This window comes from Periophthalmus magnuspinnatus, chromosome 13 (genome assembly GCF_009829125.3).
Source record: "Periophthalmus magnuspinnatus isolate fPerMag1 chromosome 13, fPerMag1.2.pri, whole genome shotgun sequence".
Lineage (NCBI taxonomy): Eukaryota > Metazoa > Chordata > Actinopteri > Gobiiformes > Gobiidae > Periophthalmus > Periophthalmus magnuspinnatus.
In genome coordinates this window covers 536,868-560,366 of record NC_047138.1, presented here as the reverse complement: position 1 = coordinate 560,366, position 23,499 = coordinate 536,868, and the positions used below count along the sequence as shown (strand labels likewise).

At 41.8% G+C, this 23,499-nt stretch overlaps 1 protein-coding gene across 3 annotated transcripts in view; it reads right to left on the bottom strand.

Moving 5' to 3' along the window:
- Positions 1-2,225: 2,225 nt before the first annotated feature.
- The window catches only part of ssh2a (slingshot protein phosphatase 2a), a 53,430-nt gene continuing 32,156 nt past the window's right edge, over positions 2,226-23,499 (bottom strand). For all 3 annotated transcript variants that reach the window (XM_055226126.1, XM_055226125.1, XM_033977049.2), the window contains 13 exons: positions 17,617-17,729; positions 15,445-15,509; positions 14,788-14,909; positions 14,095-14,160; positions 13,684-13,749; positions 12,880-13,074; positions 8,924-9,017; positions 8,301-8,429; positions 7,605-7,651; positions 7,298-7,444; positions 7,031-7,231; positions 5,193-6,195; positions 2,226-3,981 (listed from right to left, as the gene is read on the bottom strand). In XM_055226126.1, the coding sequence (XP_055082101.1) occupies positions 2,650-3,981; positions 5,193-6,195; positions 7,031-7,231; positions 7,298-7,444; positions 7,605-7,651; positions 8,301-8,429; positions 8,924-9,017; positions 12,880-13,074; positions 13,684-13,749; positions 14,095-14,160; positions 14,788-14,909; positions 15,445-15,509; positions 17,617-17,729 (3,580 nt within the window). In that variant the 3' untranslated portion in view covers positions 2,226-2,649. The remainder of the gene's footprint in view (positions 3,982-5,192; positions 6,196-7,030; positions 7,232-7,297; positions 7,445-7,604; positions 7,652-8,300; positions 8,430-8,923; positions 9,018-12,879; positions 13,075-13,683; positions 13,750-14,094; positions 14,161-14,787; positions 14,910-15,444; positions 15,510-17,616; positions 17,730-23,499) is intronic.

The window sequence follows — 23,499 nt, the reverse complement described above, 5'->3', positions numbered from 1 at the left end:
CTTTATACATCTGAGAGTCCTGTGTCGTCCACCTGAAGACAGTGGAGTAAAGTCCCGGCGCAGTGGAGTAAAGTCCCGGCGCAGTGGAGTAAAGTCCCGGCGCAGTGGAGTAAAGTCCCGGCGCAGTGGAGTAAAGTCGCGGCGCAGTGGGTGAGTGTGGTCCTGTGTTATATATGAGTAATGTCTTTAGACTTTAGCTGTGACACTGGGAGGAGGGAGACCAATGATTTTTGCTGCTAGGTGGGTTATTTTTGTGAAAGAATTATGTTTTTTGACTGTGAGCGTGATAAGAAAACACGGAGGACAGTACAGGAGGGCAGGTTGGACAGGCTGGACAGGTTGGACAGGTTGGACAGGCTGGACAGGCTGGACAGGCTGGACGATGCTGGTGGACAGAATAAGCAGTAGATGTGGTGAAACATGGAGTCCTTTTAACTTATGGATAACACAAAGTCTTTGATTGCATCTTTTTGAAATGTCCAGAGTGTGAAAGTCAAAAGTCAGTTTATGATCAATCGTGAGTCCAAGATGTTTGAAATGTTCCACAGTGTCTATTGTGATATTGTCAATGATGGTACGGTCAAATATTCCAGGGCCAAGTTCTGATATTGTCCTAATAATTAGACGTCAGTATCTGGTGGTTTAGTGTCAAAGGTCTTTTTCAGATCTAAATATACAGCCCCACTACCCCCACCCCAACCCTGCAGTAAAATAAGTGTCTGTTTGGTTCTGAAGCCAAAGTTCCTGGGATGGAGAGTATATTGTGGTGTTCAGGTGTGTGGCTGATTTGTAGTTGGCCATGGACTGTGGATCTTCACTTTTGAATATGGGAATTACAACTGAGGATTTCCACAAACTAGGAAAGCTACACTGGGACATGGACAGAGTGAGTTTGGTCGTGTGAGGGAGGAGGACCTGTCCTGGAGCTGCATTCAGGACAAAAACGTCTTGACTGAGTGCAGTGAGAGTCTGAGTCTGTGGTGGTTTTAAACTGAGTCCACTGTGTCTTTTGTGTCTTTGGGTTTGCAGACATAAAACATTAAACATTTAACTTTGTTGGCTACAGATTCAACAAAGTAAGAATGAAAGGCTTCAGCTGTAATACGAGGGTCATTTATTTTGATCTCCAGGTTTTTATTCTTTTGTGCTCTGTCTTTTGTTTTCTTGAGTTGATCCATGTCAGTTCTGAGTTTCTTTGCTTTGTTGATTATACTGAGAGAGAAATTCACTTTTTCTCTCCTTAATACTCGTCTGTTTAACACAGACCTCGATCATGATGGTTCTTGTTTTTAGTGCTTTTTTGAGGCCGTGGCTGTTTCATGAGATTTATATCTGTATTTATCCAGGGAGTAGTGTTTTTATATTGTTTGAATCTAATTGTTTGAGTATCGTCCCTGATGGTTTCTGAGATTGTGTTGTTGCTGTTAACATATTGAATGATTTGACTGTCCTTTCTGGCCCATTAGAGAATATTAGGTCAGTTTGTGCACTGGAAGAATGAGTTATTCTTGTGGGGCCACAGACTTTTTGTGTTAGATCAAATTTGTCTCTAATCTGTTTTTTTTATTTTTTATGGATTTATCTTTCCAGTTTATATTAAAATCTCTCATTATTAAGACTTCTGTTCATAAATTCTGGTGTGTATTTTATCAGCTTCTATAGAACGATGTGGTTCATTTTTGGTCTGTAGCTGTGAATAAACGTGTGTTTTCTGTTGTATATTTGAAGCTCCCTCTGGTCGTGAGCTGCTCTTTATTTAAGGACAGGCCTTGTACATTTCCATTGGTTTCAAAATGATGAAAAATTAGGACTGTTGCCATAGTAATTAACAATAAAGTCCTTTGAAGCTGAAACCTATGAGTAGATTTATAGGGCTGAAGACTGCTGTAAGTCCAGGGTGTCCATAAAATATGTGTGATGTCCTAAAGTCTCTGTAATATCTGATCTTTGTAATATTTTTATTGTGTTGGACTCGAGCAGCAGTGTGTCGTGTTTCTATGGGGGAGACATTTCTTAGAGGTTTATTCAAAACGATGCCTCTTTAATCAACACTTAAATTAATCACATTGTATTTTTGTTTTTAATTTGTTCTAGTGTAAATAAACGTCATGGACACCCTGTATATTTATTATGAAAGTGCAATGCTCAGTGTGGCCACTAGATGGTGTAAGACTCCAGATTAAACTGTGGTATGATTCAGTGAATAAAAGAAACAAACAGGTTTTGGACGTCGCTGAAGCCCTTTATTAAGAAACAAAATGTCAGCTTTGCCCTGGTTTAAAAATCTGAACGAAGATCCAAGAGGACGCCACGCCCCCCTGACTTCAGTGCAAAGAATACTCCGGATAAGAAACGCCAAAGAAATGAAAAACATCATCCAAAAACAGTATAAAGTGCATGTTTTGAGAGAGCGCCCCCTGTCTGAACACACTGAGAAACATTATAAAACAATAGAACTTAACATACAGTAACAATGCATAATGATTCGGTCTTTAGACTTTGTATTAAACCTGAAATCCAGTTTATTTAGCACATCCAGTGGTTTAACATGCAGCCGAACATTCACTTCTACATTTACTCTGCTACTTCCTGCCAGTGCTCTGACAGTTTCACACACACATGCATCCAGTTTACACCAGCTCCAGTCTTTTACATCGTATTGTACAGCACAGTGACGGCTCGATGCTTTTTATCAATGGAGAGTTTGCGCGAACGTCCGGATGAAGCCGAGTGTCGTCTTCCCTGCTTTTGTGCGAGCTTCACCCCTTCGCCTACGTCCTCTTTTTGGCAACAAGACGTCGACTTCTCCTCCTCGGTTTGGTCGGACGAAAGACGTACAACATTCGAGATATGTGCCAAAAGTTTCTGCTTTTCTTTCCTGTGGAGTTTTGATTTCCTGGAGTGCGATGACGTCGTCTTTGTTTGAGATGTCAAATCCAAATCATTCAGATCGTTAGCGGACAGTTCGAGAGAGTCCAGTTTAGCCAGAGACGCCGATCGTTTCATGAGCGAAGGCGGAGTCAGTCCTGCTTGGCGTAACCTCGCTTCAAGTTCAATCGCTCTGTGCCAACCTGTAGGCTCCGATTTCTGCTCCTCTTTAATCCTTTCGGCGACATCAAAACTCAAATAGCTCTGAGCGTCTTTACTAATTTCAGTGTCCATTTTGTCAGAAAGTTGATTCTCCAAGTTTACTCCGTCACAAAGAAACGCTTGCAGTTCTTTTAGTGTTTGCTGTATCCTCTCAAGTTCCTGGCTGCCCCTCGCTAACTTGTTCTGGGCTTCACAATCAGGACTACACCCTAAAACTTGCACGCACTTTTCGTCCGTGTCTGAATCTTGCACAGTTACTCCATCTACAGTCACATTTTGCGGTTCCACATCTTGGCTAATGTGCAGTCTTTGGGCTGAGGTTGAGGTATGTAAAGATGAACCTAAGCTCGGGCTCTTGGTTTGTAGCGCTCTGTCAGTTTGGCTTTCAGTAGCAGCGCGCACGCCACCTGTGTCTTGGCTACAACTTGAATTAAAGTCCGAGGTGTCAAGTATTTGAATGTTTTCGTCACAATCTTTTGGCGTTTCCACCTGTCCCTGAGTGTCATGTTCTGAATCGTTCGTACATTCAGTTTGTTGTAGACTGCGCACAAGTGAGTTTTCATTGCTGGGGGAATGTAGAGTCGATCGTGCGGCGAGCATCTCCCGTTTCATTTTCTGCTCTAGCTGTTTCGTCGCTCGCCGGACCGATCCGATGGGCCACTCGCCGGGTAACACGGCGGCGGGCTGGAGCGCGGTAGGGGGGCCGGGGGAGGCCGGGTCGAGTCCAGAGTCGATGTGAGGTTCTGGGTGAGGGAGCTGGAGAGACGGGCTGGAGGAGGATGTGGTGATTGTTGAAGGGGCAGGATGTGAAATGGCTTCGATCTCGGTGACGATGTGGCGGACAGAGATGCAGTTGTCGGGGTGATGGGCGGGGTCAGCGCCGTCTTCAGTCTGGAACAGAACAGACAGAATAAGTATGAGCTCGTTTGTATAAAGCTGCTCATTTCTGTATCGCTGAGCTCAGGGTGTGTTTTTAGTCACTAGAATATCTCATGTTTATTTGAAGTTCACACATTTATTATAATAAAAACTAAATATTTATACATTTTTACTACAGATGCTATTCACTGATTCCAGCTTCCTGAGAGGTGATATTTTAAGGACTTTTGATCATCTCTGCCAACAGCGTTAGATTTTCATCATTCTGAAATCTATGGATAAATATTTAGCCACAGAAGCAAACAAATAAATCCTGAATATCTGTCAAAACATTTCTAGTTAGAACATAAAAAACATTTTGCAACTCTAAGATTTCAAAAGGACGTGTTTATTTGCGTGTTGTTTTAATTTGCACTTCTTTATTTCTGCGGACGAGATACGAGGGTCATTCAATAAATAAGGTGAATGTTTCGGTATAAAGGACTTTTAATACACATAGAAGCTTTTTTTGTTTTACTTGTTTTTCACATGGATTTAATTTCTTTCGCAGATCAAAACTTTGTTAATCGCCAAAACTCGCAAAGTCTCTCAAAGATGGCCGACCAAGAAGCTCCAGGATTGAACAGTGGTCAGTTATCAAGTTTTTGGCTGAAGGTGCAAACCCGTTGAAATTCACAGGAGAATGTCACTGTGTCTGGTTCACCTCAGGAGACGTCACTTCTGTAGCTTCTGTCTTCATCCTCGACGCTGCTCCGTCTTTAAACAGTTTAGCCACTTGTAGACATTTTTTTGGCTGAAACATGTGGCACCAGACACAGTGACATTCTCCTGTGAATTTGAACGGGTTTGCACCTTCAGCAACCAAAAACTTTAACTGACCGCTGTTCAATCCTGGGGCTTCTTGGTCGTCCATCTTTGTTAATCATCAAAACTCGCAAAGTTTTAATCTGCGAAAGAAATTAAATCCATGTGAAAAACAAGCTTCTAACTGTATTAAAAGTCCTTATACAGAAAAGTTCACCTTATTGATTGACCCTCGTAAAACCTGTAAATGCATGAACTTCAATTCTTCAGTATAATTGAACACACAAAAGCACAAGTTCTACACATTAAAAACAGATTCATTTCAGAGATTCAAGGATTTTTACACTGATAAACATCTTGATCATTAGTGTTTTGTTTGCAGTTATAATGTGACAGTTGTGTTTCTGTATTTCATTTACCTGGCTGTTTTCTTTCTCAGTTTTATCGTCCTCTTTAGTCTCAGTGTCTTTATTTTCCTCTTCTGCCGCCGACGGGAGCGGAGGATGCGTCTCCTGCTCCGTTTGCTTCTGGAGTCTTCCGTCTAGAGCTAATCCTAAAAACTTCTCTCTGGCGCTGAAGAAATCTATACTGTCTGAGCTGTGTGTGGACGCGCCGTCTGCCTCCCCTCGACTCTCTGTGGCATTGTCCACGTTCAAATGACTCGGGTTATTGTTGTCGTCGCTTTGAAGAGGAGAAAGTGTCAGTCCTGAGGCGGCGGAGCTCAGAGGAGTCACTTTCTCACTTAAATCTGACAGGTCCTGCACATCTGTGTCTGTAGAGCCCAGTGTCAGTGGAGACGTGTCAGGGGCGTGTTCTTCAGGCAAATCCAGAGACAGTTTGAGTTCAGGCACTGCGTCGGCGGGCTGCGTCGTGGCGAGCTCGGCGGGCTGCGTCGTCGTGGCGGGCTGCGTCTCGGCGGGCTGCGTCGTTGTGGCGGGCTCGGCGGGCTGCGTCGTCGTGGCGGGCTCGGCGGGCTGCGTCGTCGCGGGCTCGCCATGTTTCATTTTGGGAGTAGAGGGGAGTATGTGAATGGAAGGCGGCGGCTGCGGTAAAGCCAGAGGGACCGTTATGGCGACTCGAGCTGAATTATCCACGGCGTCTTCTGGGATGACGACCGCCGCTCGAGGTCGGGGGAGTATGTTTGGGATCGGGGTCACCTCCTCCTCGTGGTTTGGCGTTTCTCCTCCGTCGCTGGAGCGGGAGTCGGGAGAGGACGAGGGGGAGGAGCTTACGGGGTCTGAGGTCAGAGCCTGGAGAACGGCCACGCCCAGGAAGTGATGTAATGAGGGGGAGGAGGGGATGCTGTTGTTGTTGTGGGAGTCGGAGCGCGTCAGGGTTTGGGGGCGTTTACACGAGGCGTCCGAGCGGTCGGAGAGGTCGCTGTCAGAGTGAGAACGCCACAGTTTGTTATGGCGCTGTTTACTGCAAGAAAAGACGGGAAAGTTTAGTTTGTACAGATGCAGAAGTTTAGTGGTTTTGGACTTTTTTTAGTGACATTTCAATTGCACAAATCTGTTCTTTTAATGACATGTGAACTATTTGTTTTGCTCCTGATGCCGACACACATTTCTCTGTTTAACTGATTCTACTTCAGTTTAAAACATGAGCGACGTGTTGGTGCTTCTGTTACATATGAAACAAATCACGACATAAACTTGAATGATAAAACTTTTCTGACGGGAGGGGGCTTCTCTTTAGGAGAATCATTTGACCTGGTCACACCACCTGCTCGTCTCCAAGGAGACAAATGCCATAATGTGGAACATTCCAGGCAATAAAATCTCAATGGAGAGAAGCAACTGTCAGACCCTCCTTCAGAAAAGTTACATAGTGCAACTTTAAATCTCACTTAGAAGGAATTCAGTGACATTCTTGTCTTAGAGAACTTAATCTGTGCAGCTTTTATACATAAAAAGTCCCATGGAGACAAACTCTGGTGTATTTAAAATATTAATGGTTAATCTCTGAAAATATTTTCCCAAATTCACCCCTAAAATCTTCTGAAAGTTCTAGAGCATCTTTAAATCTTTTTTCTTAGAAGGAATTCAGTGACATTCCAGTGTTTTCTATTTATTTTGAAATGACAATAGTTTTGATTATTCTTAAGTAAATCTGTCTCCATGGGGACTTTTTATGTACAAACTCTGAAACATTGTGTATTTAAAATATGCATGAACTGAATCATGAGTTGGGAAAATAGTTTGAGATTAACGATATTTTAAAATCCCTCTGTAAAATCTTCTTAAAAGCCTCGTACCTTGCGAGCAGAATGCCCTGGTACTCCTCCAGCTGCCTCATGAAGGAGGGGTTGGGTTTGGTGATGGAGCGTTTGTCTTTGACGTACTCCAGCGCCGTGTCCAGGTTCCAGCCGTACTCCTTCATGGCGTAGGCGATCACCGTGGAGGCGGAGCGGCTGATGCCCATCTTACAGTGAACCAGGCATTTGGCACCGGCTTTTCTGCAAAGAGGAGCAGGATTTAGGACAGTGTAATGTTAAAGACTTTCTGACCCTCCTAATACCTACTTGGCTTTGGTGATAAACTTGTAGGTGTCGTTCCAGTATTCCAGCAGATTGGTGGCTTCTTCGTCGTAAACTCTGATGTTGTGATATTCAAACATTCCTGGGAAAAAGTTGTCGATTTCTCTGGTGACGTTGAGGATGTATCGGACACTAAAAGGACGAGAGGAGGACAGGGTGAGAAATGGATCATTAAAACACAACTACTACTAAATCTTATCATTATTGAAGTCGTGTCTGTCGACGCAGCGAAGCAAGAACCTAATTTAATGCAACAGTGACGCTGAGAGTTACGAGCGTCTTTGAACCTCACCCGCTGTTCTGCAGCTCCTCCAGGTTTGAGGCGTTCCACTCAGAGCCCTGAAGACGACAGGAAGAGATTATTATTTTAATAGAAATGTTCAGGGACATTGTGCAAACACGTGCAGTTCTGTTTTGAATTGTGTTAAAAGGACTAATCCTGTTTTTTATGTAAATAGTTCAAATATTGCAAAAGCAGCTCTTAAAGTCAAAATAAGACCAGTCTGCATCTTATTTTTTTATTGGCTGCAAACCAGGAAGTGTTGGCACGATTATGTCTAACAGTCTGGCCTTTGAAAGTTGTGAAATGTTCTTATAAAAGTCGACATGGTGAGTTATTTACAGTCCAATCCAAACTTATTCTCATCCAAAAAGTTCAACTAGTTATGGTTTTTTAAGATGGTAAAAATCAAGTGCATCAACTTTAAATATATTTCTCCATAAAGTAAAATAAAAAGAATAGAATTTCTAGCACAAATGTATCAGTAAGAGTGGATTTTAAATTGCTCCTGGCCACGTTTAGGTTTATGTTAAATTGATAAAAACGGCTGATCACTTTCTACAGACCATATAATGTCAAGAGGAAAAAAAACATGTCCAAAAACTAAATCCAGGCTGATTTTGCGTGATAAGAGAATCTCTGGTCTTTTTCTACATAATGTAATAATCTAATCAGAGCAGATTTGAAACAGACGTCTTCAGTTCTCACCAGGAAAACGTGGTCGAATATTTCTGTGGGGCTGTCCATCTGTCCCAGGATCACGATCATCTCGTTATCGATGAACCCTTTGAAATCACGCAAGTTGCAAACCATTTGCATCTCCAGCTCTGTGCGGATCTGAGGAAAAGAAGAGAAAAAATGACTTTTTAAAGACTCGAAATGCAGTTTGAGAAGATCCACTGTGGGGAACTGAGGGCCATGTGTTTGGAGTCTCATAAGACGACATTTATTGATATTTTATTTTCCAATTTTGATAAACAACTATGTGTTAATAAACTTTAAATGGTCTTAAACACCATTTCATTCATTTTATTACATTTGTGGAGGACGACACTTGAAATGTTTTATTCACAAAGACGTCCAGGGTCCAAAAAACATTTAAGATCATCTGTGTCATAACATTTAGACTTTTGCTGTTCCTTCCTGGTTCTAACTTAGTGTTTTATTGGTGTTTTATTGTTCTTTGTTTATTCTATTGTATCATCTGCACATTTGTTTTTTTGTAGACTTATGTGAGGCACTTTGAGCAGCTGAAGTTGTGTTTAAATGTGATTAACTGTTACACATTATATTTTCTATTTCTGTCCCATAAAGACCGTTCCAGTCAGTACCTCTTTACAGGTGACGTTCTCCAGGTCTTTCTGCATCATGATTTCTCTGAGTCTCAGTCTGATGAGTCTCTCTGTTCGTTCTCTCTCTGTGGGGCTGCAACAAAACAAAGGTTTTCATTATAACCAGTTTGTTGTAAAAACACGTTGTGAGGTTTTGTGTGTGCTGTTGTTGACATGGTTCTTGTTTCCGTCGGCGCGTTACTATCCACTTTGCTCTAGGACGTATTTAGCCTCATACGTCAGAGCGATGATACAAACACGTGTCCTAATGACCTCTCGAGAGGACGGGCCTCAAAAAGAGGCCTCGTTTTCCCTGGAGCTTTGGCCCATCATCCCAAACACACTCATGTTATTTACGCTCAGTCTCTGTGATGGAAAATGATACGGAACTAAAGGCTGAGGGTGTAATGGGTAAATCTTTTATGTAATTGGATGGATTTTATCTGATTTGTAATGACCAGTTGTAGTTTTTTTCTTTGGTATTTTTAATCAAATTCAAAAAGCAAGTGAATAAAATGATAAAGAAGATTTTACATGTTTTTTTATGTGGAAAGAAACTAAAATGAGCTTTTTTTAAAAAGTCAATTTTGAGTGAGAAATGAGTTTTGTGGCTCAATTGCTCGATGGAACAAATGCGTTGGTAGTGGTCAAGCGTTCAGACTAAAACTAAAAACTGTCCTGTTTTTAGTCGAGTTTGAAGCTTCCATTTAATAAATAAAGCTGTTGATCTAAAGTAAAAAAAACGTTCATTTTAGTTTCTCGTTTGTTTTGTCGTTCCTTTTATGGCGACTTCTTTCTTCGCCCTCACTTCACCTCCTCCCAGACTCCAGGAGGACGACTGTACGTGTCCCATTTACAAACAAAACAAAGCAGTAAAAGCGTGTCACGACCTGCCCGCAGAGCCGGGGGCGGGGCCAGGGGGCGGGGCCGGACACGATTAACCAAAGCGACGAGTTGATTTTATGACGACATGAGTTTAATGAATAACATGAACTGGGAAATCAGCAGGAACTCAAAGTAATGTCAGTAATAAACCACAGCAACAAAAAACACTTTAATGACAGGTGCAGCGGACGGGAAACGTTCTAAAGCACCAGGAAGTGCGGCGCGGTCCACACTGGTTCTCTTTGTTGTTGGAGTTTTGGCAGTCGCACTAATGGAGGGTTTACTCTGGAAATCACTAATCTTATCAATAAATGTACTTGAAAGCAACAAAAGCCCCAGTTAAATATTATGGCAGCATGACGGGCAAAACTCTGACCCAGTCCTTTGTTTTTCAGGTGTATTGTTGCTGTGGCTCTGGACGTCCCACTGGAGACGTCCTGTTTACAAAGACAAACCCTCACGGACAAGGACAGATCACATTTAAGAGGTAATGAGCTCAAAAAGGTCAAAAACTCTAAATTCACCACAGTTAAATTAAGTTTCTATGGCTTTTTCAGAGCTTCATTTAAAACACAATTTGGAAATTATAGCCAGAAATAAATATTTACTGTGATTTTTTTAAACTTTTGATTTGTTTTATGGTGTGGAATCAGCATCTGCACATAGTAATGAGACTGATTATGTTTGGAGTTTGTCATTTTATTGCCAAACTGCACAATAAGCTGGATGCCCTTCCTCATATTACTCAGGTGTTTTTGTGGGAACAGTTCCATGTAATAAAATACTAGGGATTAAATAATATCATTTATCATTATATAATCATGATAATCGCTGTTATGTCTCCACAGGGGAGTGGACAGGGGGACAAAGGGTCTGAGGGGCCCAGAATTAGACCCTCTTCATATTAATTTGCCTCACGGGGGGCCCATGTGAGGGTTATGCCCCAGATTTGACTCGACGGCCCTGCTCCTCCAGAATATTCACTGTTAAAGTTACTATTCATAACTTTAATCATTATCGTGATATAATAATGATTCATCGCAATTATTTTGGCCATGATAATCACATAAAATTTCAAAATCATCCCAGGTCTAAAAACGACACTGCCTGATAAAACTATGAACAACTTTTGTCCATGTTAATGTGGTTCTTTGTAAACTCCACAGACGTGTTCTACCTGAGCAGGTTCATGCCTCATACCCGTCGTCTTCACCTTCACCTGTCTCGTCTTCTTCATATCAATCTTTCTCTCTCCTTATTTGTCTCCCCGTCTTCCTTTTTCCAAACGTAAATCAAACCAGCTCAGGCCCCTGCTATTTCAGACCCCGGGGCCTTCTCCAGAGACACTACAAATAGGCAGCGGGCCCACGTGACCCCGGCCTGCAGCCGCTGGGGGAATTTCCCTGCTGTTAGCAAAGACATAAATCCACCGTCCTGCGTCATTCCCCGGAGTTTCTACAGGGATCTTTTGGGATTTCTTGACAACTTAATGTTTCTCTAACTACAAAGCCATCTATGTCCAACTATGTCCAATATTAACTCAGGCAGAACTTTCTAAGCTGCAGAATATGCCTTTGTTCTTAAGGGCCTGGGGACATGTGACCTTCCCTTTAAGAGTCTGAAAACCTCCTGTGAAGTGGAGCCACCTGCATGCGGCAAATATGAAGACAAAACCTACAAATATGAGGCCAAAACCAGCAAATATGAGGCCAAAACCTGCAAATATGAGGCCAAAACCGGCAACTATGAGGCCAAAACCTACAACTATGAGGCCAAAACCTACAAATATGAGGCCAAAACCTGCAACTATGAGGCCAAAACCGGCAACTATGAGGCCAAAACCTGCAACTATGAAGACAAAACCTACAAATATGAGGCCAAAACCGGCAACTATGAGGCCAAAACCTACAAATATGAAGACAAAACCTACAAATATCACAACAAAACCTGCATGCATGCTGCGAATATGAAGACAAAAACAGAAAATGCATCTATAGCAGTCCATTTTCATAGTTTTATAAAAGGTAAAATATGTAACTTTTCTAGTGGAGGCGCCCGTCTCTGAAATGTTACACAGTGAGGCTTTAAACTCATGCATCTCCAATGAGACAAACATTTGAGGAAAGGTATACTCCCTCCTAGTAACAATAATATGTAATGTAATAAATGCAAAATATTTGTACAGCACAATTCACACAAAGTCGTTCAAATCACATAAATAATCACAAATAATCATAAAATTAACATTAAAATAGAAAAGTGCAGAATAAAAACCTTTGAGTCGTATTAATGACAGAGTTGGCAGATCCTCCAGCAGAAAGTTACAGTTTGTTTAAATATTGTAATAATTGTTTCTGTATTTGAGCAGTGCAGATTTTGACCCGTGAGAAACTGAGGAAACAGCCCAGAGCTGAAGTGAAAGCAGACGCTCCATTTATGAAAAGAGGAACAAATACAGTACTTCTAAGAACAGTGTTCCTCAGAATCTGCAGTATTTGTACGAGGGAGGTGTTAATATTCCACTTGTGCCGATGCAGAGATGTTTTTCATAAATACTCTCACCTGTCTCAGATAATGTCAACAAACATGTGCAGGGAGAGTTTTTAAAGTGTGTAGAGCTGGTGCTGTGTGTGCGTTTGACAGCACAATGTTTATACACTTTTAGATGGTTTTATGGTTTTCATCCAGAGAAAATGCGACGCTAAACGCTGCATCGTGAAAGCCAAAGGTGTGGTGTGAAAATGTACAAATAAAATATATTTTTTTAGGTTGTTCCATGGAAAACAAATGTCCAAAGACGCCGTTATTAATGTCAAAGTAAAAAAAAGATTTAGCATTTTGGCAGAAGACCTGGAAAATCGATTATTGTGAGACTTTTTCTAATGCTGTGTTCCATTTATCTGTTGTAGAATAAACTGAAGTAGCTGGAGGAGCTTGGCCTGTGTCATCAGAGGTATAATACTCCCTACAAACAGCCAGGTCGGACTGCACTAGACCTGATGTCTCTAGTGCTGGGTCAATAAACCTCTCCCGTGTCAGATCTGTCCACCGGGGGGCGCCGTGTCACTTACAGGTCAGTGAAGAGGACGGGGGACGAGGCTCGGTGAGACTCCACGTCCTGCATGGCGTTCCACTCGTTGACGCAGATCTGGCTGGACGAGACGCGGCTCTGGTAGTAGCTGACCCAGGTGAGGAACAGGCTCCCGGGGTAGTAGTTATGGCAACGGGCCACGTCACAGGCTTTATGGAGCGACTGCAGCGCGGACCTGGACGACACGACGGGCATCACGTTAAAAATGAGAAAAACCACGAGAGGAGCGTCACATACACGAGTAGAACAAGAGTTTAGTTTATAATCACTGCACTGAAGCACCAATGAGCGCAAACAGGCACTCTGACATAACACTGTCCCTGAAATGTCCCACAGTGCGGCATTACACTCATCTATGTTCACAGAGACAAGCAGGTGGCACCATCAGACAGTGACAGGTCAGATCAGTGGAGAGGCGACCTGACTCAAAACTATGCAGGTTTTTCAAGGTATTTTTGTGCAGCAAGACGCCTCTCATTAATTTATACAAGTTTAAAGCTGTACTGTGGAGCATTTCAGGTAAAATAATAAAATCTCCATGGAGACAAGCAGGTGGCAGACCCTCCCAATCAGAGAAGTTACATAGTGCATCTTTAACAGTTCAGATTCATCCTAAATAAAACCTGCATATGGTTAAAGAACACATTCATCTGTAGCGCCCCCCTGTGGCAGGATAAACTGTGGATGTTTTCTCATTGTTATGTCAGTGCTTCATATACAATGAAATATTTAGTTTAAATAAAAGGGACTTTCCATTTCTCTGTATCACAAAGAACAGACTCACCACATGGCCTGGACCGACACGGGCTTGAAAACATGAACCCTGTTGACCGTAGACACGCTGAACCCACTGGAAGAGAGGAAGAGAAAGAAAACACGATGAAAACACTGGAAGAGAAGAGAAAACACAATGAAACTACTGCAAGAGAAGAGAAAACAATAAGAAATGGCAGAACTCCATTTCTTAATCATAAAAATAAACAGGTCTGAGTGTCACGTCCTCAGGAAGTGGATCAAATATAAAACCAACGAAAGCTGAGAAAATACTAAAATATTCAGTCAAAATGGCCAAAACTACTTTTTGAAATATGTTAAGTTTGTACTTCTCCACAAATTAACTCAAGTGAACAACAAAGATCTGAAAAAAAGAAAAGAACTGACCTAAACATGAGAAAAAAAAACAAACAGATCTTACCCATCTCCATCCAAATGGATCATGGTGTCGCTCCACAGAGGAAGAACAAGACCCACGGAACAACAACTGTACAGAGGAAGAAGAGGAGGAAGAGAGGGGAGAGGGAGAGAGAGGGGGGAGGGAGGAAGAGAGGGAGAGACGGGGGAGGGAGAGAGGGATAGGGAAATGGAGAGATAAAGGAAGAGGGAGGAGGAAGGAAGGAGAGAGGAAGGTGAGAGAGTCAGACAATAAAACAAAACAAGGTCACGCTCTGTCCATGCGCTCACACACACACACACACCCCTGTCCACGCGCTCACACACACACCACTGTCCACACACACACCACTGTCCACATGCTCTCTCTCTCTCTCACACACACACAGGTCACTGTCCTGTAGTAGAAGTACAACCTGCCCCATGGAGATAATAAAGATACTTAGAGTCTTGATATATTAATACTAAAACTAATCTACTTTTTACTGGTGTTTATTAATGTGCATTGTCCCTTTTAAATAATCACACCATTTGAACTTTCTCTCTTTTCTGTGTAAATCAAATCCAACAAACCAACATTTTAATTGTGGAAATGCTTTTTACAAAATCCACTCACACTCACATAACTGAAGTACCTGCTGTTTGATTTTAAAGTATCTGCTCTAGATTCACTTCCCTCTTGACCTTTGTCCCCGTGTCCAGCTCCTGTGACACTGACCTATCAGACGAGACAAAGTCCATGCCCAGGACGATGCTCTCCTCCGTGTCCTGTCGTCCGTTGTTGGAGACGACGACCATGTACCGTGTGACCTGAGGGAAGGCGCTCTCCAGACGGACCGCCTGCAACGAGCACACGGAGGAAATTAAACCTTTAGAGAACGACAGATTATATAAGAGCGGCACTGCTGATGGACACGGTGAGTCCAAGACAGAACTGAAGTCTCATCAGGGACGTCCATTTCACTTTTAGAAGGAAAAAACTATTAAAAAGGCCTAAAATGATTGAACGCTGAATGTTTATATGGACTTGTTTATGTTTTAAATCAGTCTAAACGCTCTCATCAGTGTGAATAAAGACAAACATTTCATACTAAATCTTTAAAAATGTGTGTTTTTCTCCATATCCTTTACCAAAAATGTACCACAGCATTAAACGTATTCATCTCCATAGAAACAAGCAGGTCAGATCTGTGGAGGGGTGACCATGTCCAGTATAAAAATGTTCATGTCACGTCTTAAATATTCCACAGTAAAAGGCTCTAAACTCGTTTTACATTTATTTAATTCCTCTACAGGTGTGACCCGACTCGACCTGGTTTAAACAATAACGTCTCCATGGAAACGGGTGAAAATGATCCACGTTTGTGTTACTCACGAGTCGTATCGTGTCCTCGGGCCGCAGCACAGTGAACATGGTCTGGAGATGTTTCTGGAGGTCACCTGGTTTGAAACAGAAGCACATCATCTTTGAGTTTCAGATTATTTTAAACAAAACCTCCTCGTGTCAGATCCTGGGTCGAGTTTCGTTGGACCTGAGGCGAGTTTCACCTCCTGTTCACACCAAACCCAAGATCACCTTTCTCCATTCACAAAGAGCATGTATTTGATCAGACTTTACCTCGTTTAGACCAGCAATTTAAAACCCGCCGCACAGAGACGCAGCTATTGTTTATTTGAGAAAGGCCCCGGTGTGTTCAAGACGTTAAGTACATCGTGTATATTTAGGTCAGTGACTCCCAAACTCTTATTTATAAAGAACATCAGTGGTATTTTCACACAGTTAAGGTTCACTGCTGTTACACAACTTAATTAGTGCAATTAAACGCCTTTTATTATTTAGAAGAACAGAGACAAATGATTCTTATTAGTGAGAAGCACAGAGCATTTTTACATAATAATATAATATCATACAGTCAGTTCTACTTTATTTTGGTCAGATAATTACTGCAGCTTAAGCTTTGAAAAGCCGGTTTTCAAATGTAATAAAGTGTGTACAGGTTGATTAATGTTGTTCCTTCACAGAACATTTGACTCAGTGTAAATCTAAAGTGGTACAGTACACACCGCCCAAACCACAGGCTCATGGGTTTATACGAGGAACAGCTCAAACTCATCAGAACAGTGTCATTTGGATGAGAAATGAATTAAAAACAAACATGTTTTACAGTCATTCTGGTCTGAATAAAATGTTTTGTGCTCAGTTGGCCTGGTAAATATCGTTTTAGCTGGTGTTTCTGTAGCTTATCTGCTCTGTTCAGTGATGTTTGTGTAAAATCAGGGAGTGTGTGTTTAATCTGGAGGTATCTGAGGAGGCTTGTTCCTGGAGTTCAAAGTCACGACACGAGAGAAACGTGAGACGCTCCAGCTGTGGGTCAAACGCCAACGTTAAACTAGAGTCTATGATGGAAAATATGAACTGCTGAAGTAACAAGAATGGATTTGTATTTACATTTTTAAAGCTGATGGTCAAAGATGAGCCTTTTTTCAGAATAATACGCCGATTCTGAAGCTTTGATGAACTGATGTCGTGAAATAAAAACAGAGCCACATGAGCCGTCGCTGCACAGTCTGACATCAGCACGAGGCCGAGCCCGAAGTCCTGAGTCATGGCCAAAATGGGGTCAAAACAGGGTCAAAACAGGGTCAAAACAGGGTCAAAACAGGGTCAAAACAGGGCCAACACCAGGGCTAAACCGGAGCCAAAACGGGACTAAACCAGGAACATTCTTCCTGAAGATGTGAGACAGGCCTCGACTTTGACGATGTTTAAATCCAGACTCTTCATGTTCAGTTTATGATCATTTATGTTTTGATTTGTTGTATTTTAATGTCTCTTATTCTGTAAATCAAATGTAAATATTCACATTGTGCCTTTATAAATGAACTTTCCCTTTATGAAAGATTTGAACCTTTGGACTGAACCAAGATTAAACTTCTATCACTAATCAAACACAAATATCATATGTTGTGTGTGTGTTCACCTGTGTGTGTTCACCTGTGTGTGTGTTCACCTGTGTGTGTGTTCACCTGTGTGTGTGTTCACCTGTGTGTGTTCACCTGTGTGTGTTCACTTGTGTGTTCTTACCTGTGTGTGTGTTCATTTGTGTGTTCACTTGTGTGTTCTTACCCGTGTGTTCACTTGTGTGTGTTCACTTGTGTGTTCTTACCCGTGTGTTCACTTGTGTGTGTTCACTTGTGTGTTCACCTGTGTGTTCACTTGTGTGTTCACTTGTGTGTTCACTTGTGTGTGTTCACTTGTGTGTGTTCACTTGTGTGTTCACTTGTGTGTGTTCACTTGTGTGTTCACCTGTGTGTTCACTTGTGTGTTCACTTGTGTGTTCACTTGTGTGTTCACTTGTGTGTGTTCACTTGTGTGTTCACCTGTGTGTTCACTTGTGTGTTCACTTGTGTGTTCTTACCCGTGTGTGTGTTCTGACCTGTGTGTTCACCTGTGTGTTCACTTGTGTGTTCACCTGTGTGTTCACCTGTGTGTTCACTTGTGTGTTCACCTGTGTGTTCACCTGTGTGTTCACTTGTGTGCTCTTACCCGTGTGCTTGTTTCGGCGCTGGCTGAGGCGAGGGGCGGAGTTTGGGGTGGGACTGTTGCCTCGGGGGAGAAAAAGCGCCGCCCCTTTAACTGTGAGGAAACTCTCACTGATGCTGAAAGACAAAGAACAGAAACATGAGGAAGAGGAATCCAGTCCAGTCCTGATCTGACGTGTGTGTGCAGCCATTTCATTTGTCTGTGTTTTCTGACTTCATGTTCCATAAATCAGTCGGCGATGACAGATCGACTCGACTGACGCATTCAGCACGACATTAAACTACAACTTCACCCAAAAGTGGAAATCCGAGCAGCTTTAAACTCTCCCCATGATAACAGGCAAAGGTATAGGTCAGATCTGTGGAGAAGAGAGTCCGCTCTATGGGAGAATGCACGTTTAATGCATTTTAGCAAAACACTTGAATAAATGTAAGATAAGGAAGTTTAATACCAAACTATGGAACATTTCAGGCAATCACATCTACAGAGAGAAAAGCAGGCGGCAACTTACCCTACAGAAAAGTGACATAGTATGGCATTAAATCAGATTCTAAAAATAACACACAATAGGTGAAATCCATGAAGTATCATCTCTCTGTTTTTGTCTGTAAAACCCCTCACCACACACTTTATACACTTTTCTCACACAGGCGTTAACATTTTCTCACATTTCTCTCTCGTTTAAACTCTCTCAAAGTTCAAACCTTCGTAGGCGTCTTTGTCGGTGCAGAACGTTTCATCGACATTGTGGGTTTTGTCGGGGAGAAAACAAATTGCAAACGTACAGCACTTCAGAGTCACACTGAGATCCAACGTTTATGTAAATTTGTCTGAACACATTCTGTACTGGACAGGAGACACGGCACGGAGGAGACTGATGGACAATGGTCTACAGTCCAACAGCCAATCAGGACGCACGACACAATGGTCTACAGTCCAACAGCCAATCAGGACGCACAACACAATGGTCTACAGTCCAACAGCCAATCAGGACGCACGACACAATGGTCTACAGTCCAACAGCCAATCAGGACGCACGACACAATGGTCTACAGTCCAACAGCCAATCAGGACGCACGACACAATGGTCTACAGTCCAACAGCCAATCAGGATGCACGACACAATGGTCTACAGTCCAACAGCCAATCAGGACGCACGACACAATGGTCTACAGTCCAACAGCCAATCAGGACGCACGACACAATGGTCTACAGTCCAACAGCCAATCAGGACGCACGACACAATGGTCTACAGTCCAACAGCCAATCAGGACGCACGACACAATGGTCTACAGTCCAACAGCCAATCAGGACGCAGTCATTTCGTCCACCTGTTTTCTACATGGAGCTGTACTTTTTATATCTCTTTTCCCACAACAATAGCTCACAATCGCTCTCTTTGCTGCCAAACTTGGTGGCGTTTGCCCCACACTGAGCACGTGGTGAGGGGCTTATGTCACTCTCACAATGCTCCATTCATTTGGTGCACAGCCGCTCTGCCCAAATCAGAACAAAACAACATCTGAACTGTACGTCCTCTGCTCCGGCACATCTGGGCTAATCACAACAGCAGCTGCCTGAAGAAGAGGAGGAGGAGGAAGAGGAAGAGGAGGAGGGACAGTTTGATAAGGAAACTGCTCAGACATTTTTGAACACAGATAAGAGATGGATTAAATAAACATTATCTGTAGTAAAATAACTGTACAAATGTGTTTGGAGCAGGTTTGACACGGAAAACAAGACAAAACTGGAACGCTGCAGTTTTCAGCAGAGGACAGAGGCGTTCAAGGAATATTTATGAATTTAACTCAAGGGAATATTTATGAATTTAACTCAAGGAATATTTATGAATTTAACTCAAGGAATATTTATGAATTTAACTCAAGGAATATTTATGAATTTAACTCAAGGAATATTTATGAATTTAACTCAAGGAATATTTATGAATTTAACTCAAGGGAATATTTATGAATTTAACTCAAGGGAATATTTATGAATTTAACTCAAGGAATATTTATGAATTTAACTCAAGGAATATTTATGAATTTAACTCAAGGAATATTTATGAATTTAACTCAAGGGAATATTTATGAATTTAACTCAAGGGAATATTTATGAATTTAACTCAAGGGAATATTTATGAATTTAACTCAAGGAATATTTATGAATTTAACTCAAGGAATATTTATGAATTTAACTCAAGGAATATTTATGAATTTAACTCAAGGAATATTTATGAATTTAACTCAAGGAATATTTATGAATTTAACTCAAGGAATATTTATGAATTTAACTCAAGGAATATTTATGAATTTAACTCAAGGGAATATTTATGAATTTAACTCAAGGGAATATTTATGAATTTAACTCAAGGGAATATTTATGAATTTAACTGGTACATATTTTACTACTGGCATAAGATGAAATATAAAGTCTGACAGCTGTGGTAAAGAGCATGAACATGAATGTGTCTAATGTTTCTATATTATAAAAACAGGACATTTTCATAAAGCACAGATTCAAAACAATGACTTTTTCAAATTTTGTTGCCATAAATCGTATTGATATTTGTGTCTTATTTGCTTTGGCTTGACTCAAATGTCAGAAAAATAAATCAGAATTTTCGTTTCCTGGACAAAATTTGTAGGAACCAGATCGACTGATAAAGCTGCAGTGAGTTTATCTTAAATGTCACATCAGCTCACACTTGAGTGATGACTCTGCTTTGAGTGATTGATGGGTGGATTTAACTTGTCACTAACAAGGTGTTTTAACTCTATAGCGTCGGATTCTATCTGCGCCGATAAACTCGCGGTTGTGGACTTTCCATCGCTGTAACTCCACACCTGTTTGTGCTTCATGTAAATTCAACCAGTGTCTCAAAGCAGAGACATGAGGCTCTTTAAATATGTCACTGTCGTCACGGTAATGTGCTTATGTCGCCCTCGAAGACGACCAATCAGAGCGCAGGAGCCGAAAAATAAGGATGTAAAATAGAGGTAGTCCTGTGAAAAAAGGCAAAAGTACAAACTGATACTTTAACATTTTTATGGCTAAAAAAAGAAAAGAGAAAAAGTCCATAATGTGCTCCATCCTTAAAGGGTTAATGGAATATCAAATCTTAATTATAAAGTGAAGTAGTTGCATTTCTAGGCCTGTAAGACTTTTCAAAACAAATAGATCAAGATTTCTGGGGGTTATCGTTTGTCGTCAGATGCGTCGTCATGTGCATTTTTTCTTTGCACCACTTAAATAGTTGTTTATATTTCCATATGATAAGATTTGAGCTGCAGAAGGCTGAAACAGACAAACTGTTTCATTCTGCTGTTTTGATGTTTTTAGTTTTAAATCTGCTCTTGTTTTTGTGTCAGTGACATAAATGACTTTGGTCTCTATTTTCTCCAGTTATACGTCGCCTGCTTATTTCTTTGCTCTGAAGTCGAACGGTCCCGTCTCAAACCGCGTGGTCCATGTTTCTCTGACACTTAAACCTGATTATGTGCGACTCAAACCTCAGGAGCTTCATCATAAAGAACCGTCTGTTTGAGAAGAGCCGCTGTGACGTTTCATCAGAGAAAATCACCGCGGTTTGTGCCGGAGTTTCACGGTGACACAGTGACCCACAGCCACAGAAAATGACATTAACACAGTGAAGAGGCAGAAGAAACTCAAGACATGTGAGCGAGAAGGAGAGGAGGAGGAGGAGGACGAGGACGAGAAAGAGGACGAGGAGGAGGACGAGAAAGAGGACGAGGAGGAGGAAAAGGACGAGCAGGAGGACGAGGAAGAGGAGGAGGACGAGAAAGAGGACGAGGAGGAGGAGGAGGAAAAGGACGAGCAGGAGGACGAGGAAGAGGAGGAGGACGAGAAAGAGGATGAGGACGATGACGACGAGGATGAGGATGAGGACGATGACGACGAGGATGAGGAGGATGACGATGACGACGAGGAGGAAAAGGACGATGACGAGCTGTGAACGGCGTTTAAGGCTTTGGGAAAAATACAGAATTGTCAATTTTCAGACAAGAATTACAGTTAGAGTTGAGATTTGTGTAATAATAATAATAAAATTCACACATTTTAATTGCATCCAAGAGAATTGACAAAAGGCTGAACACGACAAAAACAAGACCAAACTCTAGGTCAGAACTCAACCAGGATCTGTCCAAGAACAAACAAGTTTAAGTGTGAAAAGCAACAAATTGTACGAAATGAAAGATGAACTAAAGTCTTTATCTTTAGGTCAGTTTCTGGTCATATTTGACAAACCGCCTTAAAAACTCAGACTAAACCTGGACTAGACCAAAACGACACCCAGACCAGAACAGGAACCAAACTTTACTTCCAGATGCAACTTATTCTCATCGTCATGTGAAAATAGAGCTGTGCACAAAGCCAATTTCTACAGCATGACTGAATTAAACCCTCGCTCTATTTGACCTTTTTACACAACCGTGGGAAAACGACTAAAGCCCGTCCAGATTTAACAGTTTAAACCTTCACTCCACAGCGTTCAGCATTAGGACAGTTTAATATCCTCGTTACAACACGGTCCTTTTTACACTGGACCTCGCCCTAAAGAGGAACAAAAAACTAAAACAGCACAAAGTAAAACAGTAAACACAGAGATCCTGGTGTTAAAAATAGAACCAGAGCAGAGGAAACACTGGGAGGAGGCTCAGGTTAATCATAATGGAGAGACATTATAAAGGTGGTTTCACAGCCTCCGGGTTTGAGCTGACGGAAGCAAAAGTGCCACGCCACACACACACATAATACACACACGCACCACGCCACACACACACGTAATACACACACGCACCACGCCACACACACATAATACACACACGCACCACGCCACACACACATAATACACACAAACGCCACGTGATCTACAAGGAGCAGAAAAATAAGGAAAGGTAAACAGAGCCGTCCATCACACAGAGTCATTAAAAACATGTGAGTCGGAGCAGAGTTCACACGTTTCAATATGAAATGTGACTTTGTGAATGTTGAACTGCAGTCATTTTAAAGATCTGCATCATTTAAGTTCAGGAAATTAACCTAGAAAAGCCAACGTTATTTAATTTTGTTTTAATAGGACAAAAGTGATTGATCAACATGGAAAAAAAATCATGTTTCCAAGTCTAAAAATCACAGAAAAACTTTATTCTCACAGTCAAATGTGTAATAAAGTGTGAATCGTTCCACTTAATCGTTTGAATGTTTTGTGAGTCTTTGTGAGGAGCCCGTCCTCTCTGAACCCGCACAGGTCACAGCGTCCACACGTCTTTAGTTTCACGCCGCGGCCTCTCGCTCGTCTGATTTTGTTGTAACTTCATCTGTGCGTCCTTCAATCCGCCTCGCTGGAAATCTGCTGACGGCGGCGAAGAACCAGACGAGCACAGAAAGAAAAACTACATCTCAAAAAAAACACACACACTGAGGCCATTTCCCAAGTCCTCCTGACCTCTGACCTCACCACATCCTCTTCCTCCACAGCGTCTGTCCCACTTCTCACGACGGGACGGACTCGCACATTTGGGTTTTTCAAACAGGAAGTCAATTTATCTCAAATATTATAGAATAGAATTATGTAAATTCAAATTACCACGTCTGACACGCTTTTGCTCTGGTTAAAATGTTCCACACTATGACGTCACACACTTATCTCCATGGAGACGAGCCACTGGAGCCACTAGGTCAGTTTATACGAGTCATATCTGTGGACCCTGCACACTAAGAATGACTTTTCCATTGTGCCTGGTTCCATGTACCTAATGACTCATCCTTTTTTTTCTCTTCTACTTAAGTAAAAGTACAGATACTAGAGAAAAATACTAAATACTTCTTCATGTGACATTTTTCTTGTTCCTTAAGTCTAAA